We start from the raw sequence: 7,034 nt of genomic DNA on the forward strand, positions 1-7,034 counted from the left end.
AAATTAAATCAAAAAAATAAGATAAAATACTAAATTGAACTTTTTAAAAGATAAATGATCTAACTGAACAAAAAATAAAATAAAATAAAGAACCAAATAGGTCATTTGGCCTATAATATATTAAAAAATAAGGCGGTACCAAAATTACCAGAATCAGATACAATAAGACATCACAAAGCTTTCCACTTTCATTTGGGATCAAGGTGGTTACCTCCTCTTTACAAACATACAAGTCATAAATAGAATATAACCACCTCCAATGCATGACCGCCCATTAAGACCACTAAATACATGTTTGGGTAAGCGTCTTAGAAGTACTTCTAGGAGAAAAAATAAATAAAATGAGATTTTCTATAAGCTAATGAACTCTCTCATATAATTTTTCTAAAAGATGAGAGTTAGGACATATACAAATTAGCTAATGAAGAACTAATTTTATCTTATGGAGAAACTAAATTTTTTTCTTCTTATTTTCTTATTTTAGAAGTGTTTCTAAAGAAACTTACCGGAACATGCCCTTTGAGAAGAAATAGCTTCTCATAGTAAACTTAGTTTGTAATTTATTGTTTTACTTCCAAGTTTAAAGAAGGATTGCCTTGCTTCTAACATAATTCTAGTAGCCAAGAAAAAGCTTGAGCAAACAATAGCATAAGGTTGTGTGTGTTTTTGTGCATAACAAAGCAATATTTTTCGAGAGTTAATATTTAATCCCTCTTCTATCGTGACTCTTTGGTCTACCTCAAGCTTGAATTAACATAATGATTTTTACATAAATCTCAAAACATGGGTTCGCAAGGTGCCTTACTTAATACACAGGACGATATATATTACTGTAACTATGCTAGGTTTATAGAAATGTGAAAATTTCATAAATACAAAACAATATCAATATCATGCGGAAGCTAAACAATTAACTATACAAATATACCATACATTTTATATAAGGAAAAATCCAGAATAAATATGAATAATTTTAAATTGTTAAAAAAATTTACTATTTAAATTTTTATTTTATTCTTCCCGGGAATAGTTCCAAGTCTATACATAAAACCAAAAAGATTATTTTCTAGACAACACAGGTGGGAATATCCCTTCCCCTCGTCCTTCACTCTGTATAAATAGCTAGCCTGGTGGGTGTTGTAGTACAATTGTTTGTGACACAAAGGCATATTTGTGTTTAGCAGTGTGACTCAGTGAAGTGTGTGAGTTAGTTATGCCTGGCGGTAGTAGGAACCCTCTTGTTGTTGGGCGTGTTATAGGGGAAGTAATAGATCCCTTTGAAATTTCTATTCCTTTCAGGGTCACCTATGGTAATAGAGAAGTGGGCAATGGTTGTGAGCTTAAACCTTCCCAAGTTGCCAACCAACCCAGAGTGAGTGTTGGTGGAGATGACCTCAGGAACTTCTACACTATGGTAATTAGTTACATGAGTTAGTTATCATATTATATTTACATATATATAGTGCTTTGCTAAACAAAATTCTGTTTAATTTCGTTTCTTCTATCAAAGGTCCTGGTGGATCCTGATGCTCCTAGCCCAAGTAACCCTAATTTCAGGGAGTACCTTCATTGGTGAGTACATACCTTGCATACCGTTAGATGAACCAAATTTACATATAAGAGAGACTTTAATATTACATTATAACTAATACCCTTCCCTCTATGGATTTTCTATAGGTTGGTGACTGATATTCCAGAAACTACAGGGCCTAATTTCGGTGTGTATATATATAGTTAATTTTACCATTCATTTAAAATATTACAAATAACTCCCTTGAATTATAAGTTAATTGTAAAAAGAATATTGAGAATTATGATTATCTTTTTATTAGTCTAACTCGTGTCTATCAAAAAATAAACTGTTAGTATAAATATTATTATGAGTGTATATATAATAAAAATGTGATACATTATACTAACACTTATATATTGATAATATATATTAATTTCTATACTAATAAAATTGTCTATTAATATGATTTGTCATACTTTTAATACAGACTTCCAATATTAATACTAAGGATTTATTTGTTTGTTAGTCAAAGATTATATATACTAACATAGATTAATCCAATGTCGTATCCTATAAGAAAATAACGTTTCTTTTTATAGTAAATTCAAACAAGTTCTATATATTTATTTATCTGCTAGATGTTTAATTAGTTTTAAATTACCCAAACCGGGACAAACATTAAATAGTATAAAAATATTTGCTAAAAAATAACTTAATGGATAATTATTAGTACGTCTAATCATGCTAAAAGTCAGCGTAGCTACGATATACAAGCATTGTTAAGCCTTTTCTTTTTGTTAAAAATTCCCTTGCACGTTATACTTTTCTTTTGAGGCTTTTTCATTGTGTTAAAGTCCCTTTATATTTTTTTCCTAAATAATAACTGAAACTTTCGTTTAGAAGATAGCGGAAATATTACAAGAAATCATATAAAACAAATGGCAAAATACTTAATTTTATAAACTATATTACAAATTAAAGCGTGAAAATGTAAATGAACTTTATAATATTAAAAATATTTGTTTTCTTATACCAAATTAGTTACTTTTGTGATGTCTTTAAAAAAAAGCTACATAACTCTACTGCTATATATCATGTACAAATTAGATTAATATTATAGAGATTTTATATTTGTACAACATTTTTTAACATTAATACTGATTATTATTTTTTATTTATTTCACTTTTTATATTTTGTTCGCATATCACGTCACAAGATCATAAAAAGTGACATGAATATATACAACACCCAAATTATATATTCAATTTGAATCTGCTATTGGTAGTTTGTCGACAAGTTTGCGTTACCACAATCCGATTTTGGAACCTATCACATCATGCGCGAAACACTAGTTTCAAGAAAATCTCTTGTCGTGCAGGGATTGGAGTATAAAAGTATTGGAATCATTTATGTGGCCAACGTTTCTTGATATATACTTGAAATGCAAATAGGGTTTATATGATGATACATAACATCTCATGCAGGAAATTAAAAATGATTCCACGAGGCATCAAATTCTAAATTACATGCGATGAGACAAATGACTACATGTCCCAAAAGATATATAAATATCTAATTCCAATAATAAAAAATATGTCTAACACCAAAATATATGCTAAATTTTGATACACGTTAGTAGTATCTCAGTAGTTTATAAATATATATATATATATATATATATATATATATATATATGCTAATTACGAGTTTGCATGATTTGCACGTACGAAGGTAACGAGGTTGTAAGCTATGAAAGCCCACGACCCACGATGGGGATTCATCGGTTGGTGTTTGTGTTATTCCGTCAACAGTTTAGACAGAGGGTGTATGCTCCTGGATGGCGACAAAATTTCAATACCAGAGAATTTGCTGAACTTTACAACCTTGGATTGCCGGTTGCTGCTGTCTTCTTCAACTGTCAGAGGGAAAGTGGCTCTGGTGGTAGAACATTTTGAAAGCTATCTCTTCTGTTAATGTACCAAAAGTGCATATTTAGTTAATGAATACTACTATATAGCACCCAAATAAGAAAGGTAATCTACATATAATAACACTCATGGGTCACATATGAATATGTAACCGAAGCACTCATGTGTACCGCTTTATGTTTTTATATATGTGTACTTATATCAATATAAATATAGAATATTAAACATTTGACTATTAGATCAATTCCCAGATCCTCCAAGTGGAGCTTTGAGGGTGAGTTTAGTTGTGTTAGGAGAGAAAATGACCGAATGAGAAAGAATACGTAAGAGAAAAGAAGAGAAATAGAATAAAAATAATAAGGATTTGATTGAAATAGAAGAAAATAAAAGAAAAATATTTAAATTAAAGTGATTTGATTGGCAAATAAAGAAGAGAAAGAAGATAAATTAATATTACCGAGCATGAGGTCCACAACTTTTTTGAAAATTTCCCCACTAATCTCTCATACCAAATCATCAAGCTTTTGGAATTTTCCCTCTCTTCCCTTCTCCTCTCCTTTCTCTCCTTCATATCAAACCAATGCTGAGAGTTTGTCAAGTGTCACCAAATGATTGGAAGTATGACTTGTCTTTTATTTAAAAAACATTGTGACACGGATATATATATATATTCAAAAAGTTAAAAAGGATCTAATTCATTTAGGCATTACACCCCTTACTTGATCGTCATAATTGAAAAAGACATTCATGATTCAGTTATATTTAAAAATAAATTAGTAACTTCAAGAACTCTAAATCATCAAGTGAACCAAATCATCTATAATTACATCCCATATATTTTAGATTCCTCTTCATGATATTGTGGAGTATTGCTTGAAGAAGTAAAAAATTGCTATGAACAAATACTAAATCTTCCGCTCTATGTGGTGTCATCTTGATAATTTGAAGATAATTGATAAATGAATAAGTACTCTGATTCCTTTCACAACATGAAGATGAACAAATGTTGTGTTAGTAATTTAAGGTTAATCTTTTGAAGTATTAGAGCATGAACACTATGAACAGGCTACCAAGATTTTGGACTAGTCCTATAAATTAAAGAATCAAGATCATCAAAACCTTATCTTCCATCCAAGAAGTAGAAACTCTATATTCACTTTCTCCTTACATCTAAATCAATAAAAAACCTTATGAAGCATTTAACTCTTTCATGAGTGAGTTCCATGTCTTGATTTGGAGGAACCTGATTACAATTTTTAGTTAGTCATTCATTACTATAATTATATAATATATGTTTATAAATTTATGTAATCCTAAAATAAAATACAAAAAAATTAATCACATTGGAATTATAGAATGAGCTAGACAATGGAGAGGTGTGCTACTCTTAGTGTATCAATAAATTAATATGGAGTTAACTACTTCTTACAAGGTTGATCTTTTACTTTTATATATATAAGGAGGGATCTACTTACTCCAAAAGTAACTCCAAAGAGAGTTACTTCAAATCTTGGCCCTTCATTTTATTTAAATCCAATGGTTCATATTAATTCACTTTAAGTTGTCACATGAGAGCTTCTTCCGGCTTCTTCTAAGATGTTTATTCCTCTGGGCTACGACTCTTCTTCTTCCCATTCTCAGAAATTCTCTGCTACTAAAGGTAATGTCAAAAGGAACATGAAATAGTGAGGAAGGGAGAAAGGAACAAGCATGAGCAACCATGCAACCCAAGGAACACCATTTGCGTTTCAAAAGAGAGAAAGGAACAACTGAACAAGCATATTGAGAATGAATGGGAAAAGGAAGAGTCATTCACGTTACGAGAAGGAAGGACCCTCGTGTCTCATGTGACTAGGAATTAGTGAATCAATATTGACCGTTAGATTTTTTTTTACAAAAAAAAAAATAAAGGATTAGGATTTGGAGTAACTCTACTCTTGAGTAAATGAATCCCTCATATATATATATATATATATATATATATATATATATATATATATATATATATATGGAACAAATTCCTATTTTTTAGTATGAGTGTATTAGCAAACTACACCATTAGTGTATTTTAAGATAATCTCTAGTTATAGCTTGCTAACACACTCATACTAAAAAAAAGAAGTGTGTATGTTAACAAATCTCGCGTGCGTGCGTGCGTGTGTGTGTGTGTGTGTGTGTGTGTGTGTGTGTGTGTGAATACTTTGTATCAGTAATATGGTAAAAAAAATACAAGAAAAAGTCACACTTGTGGGTAATTTCGTGTGTGTGTGTGTGTGTGTGTGTGTGGTGCGTGCGTGCGTGCGTGCGTGCGTGCGTGCGTGCGTGTGTGTGTGTGTGTGTGTGTGTGTGTGTGTGAATACTTTGTATCAGTAATATGGTAAAAAAAAATACAAGAAAAAGTCACACTTGTGGGTAATTTCTTTGATATTGGAAAAGAATACCATAATGCTTTATGACTTCAATCACCAATGACTAACAGAAAAATTAAAGACTTTAATTTTGATAAATTATTAGTTTAAATATTTTTACACTCTTAATATCTTTAATGAATTTTAAAGCAATTATTATGAATGTACTTGCTTAGAGGTATTAGGGTAATTTCCTTCACTCCGATGAGATGTTGCTTCCTCCTTCTACTCCGTGAGCTCCTTCTTCTATGCAGCGAGGCAGGTACCTGCAAAGACACTCTGAAACTCAAGTCAAAGTTCTCCTTAAATATAATAAAAGTGAGTAATAAATGAGTAGAATGAATAGTCTGTGTTATCTTGAGAACCTCACCCTTTATATACACATATTAATGGATCTTGGATCCATGGGCCTTACCTTCAAGGTTATATTATCTTTAAGTAATCTATTTCCTTAATCCTTAATGAGCCTTCTTGTATTATCATAACCGAGGGTGCTTGGTCCTTGGCTGATGAGGTGTTCGACCAAAGCCAACAAGTATCTTGTTATAGGCTAGGATGCTTAAGTATGGTCGGAGAGATATCTGACAATGTCCGAAGGGTAGCTTACTTGGCTTGGAGATCTCACCCTTGCTTGGGGTGGTTAGTTGCCTTGAGGGAGTGCTTGATTCTGGCTAAAAGGGTGTTTAACTGTCCCGGGTCATAGATCGATCCTATGGGTGAATACAAATTAATAATCTTATTATATATATTTATTTATGATTAAATAGTAGTATAACAAATATGTGCACCCTCTATACATTTAAATTAAATTCTATTAATAACACAATTAGAAGGTTGTTTATGTACATAAACAACCTTCTAATTTACCACAGTCGTTGTTAAATGGTTGGCGGTGCTCTGGGGGAAGTTATCTTTTTGCCATGGTTGTGTTGCTTATCACGACCGTTATCAAGTGCAGAGTCTTCAGATTTTCATAAAATCATGCAATTTTCAACTCTATCACTCAATTGAGCAGTTATACTACTGCAATACAAAACTAGTGCCCAAATGTGAGTTCTACCAAGAAAATGCATGTAAATGACACAAAAACTCACAAAAAATATTCCTAAAAAATGGTATTATGCAAAAGCCTTACCTTACCAGAAGGGCTACGTGATGTAATCACGGTCGCGAAAGAAGGGCCA

The 7,034-nt window shown here is 31.4% G+C and overlaps 1 protein-coding gene across 1 annotated transcript; it reads left to right on the forward strand.

The window, feature by feature from the left end:
* Nucleotides 1-1,158: 1,158 nt before the first annotated feature.
* On the forward strand, nucleotides 1,159-3,606 carry LOC114398235 (protein FLOWERING LOCUS T-like). Its single transcript, XM_028360413.1, has 4 exons — nucleotides 1,159-1,414; nucleotides 1,511-1,572; nucleotides 1,678-1,718; nucleotides 3,246-3,606. The coding sequence occupies exons 1-4, from the start codon at nucleotides 1,214-1,216 to the stop codon at nucleotides 3,467-3,469; spliced, it is 528 nt and encodes a 175-aa protein (XP_028216214.1). The 5' UTR covers nucleotides 1,159-1,213; the 3' UTR covers nucleotides 3,470-3,606.
* Nucleotides 3,607-7,034: the final 3,428 nt, after the last annotated feature.

Source organism: Glycine soja, chromosome 19 (assembly GCF_004193775.1).
Source record: "Glycine soja cultivar W05 chromosome 19, ASM419377v2, whole genome shotgun sequence".
NCBI lineage: Eukaryota > Viridiplantae > Streptophyta > Magnoliopsida > Fabales > Fabaceae > Glycine > Glycine soja.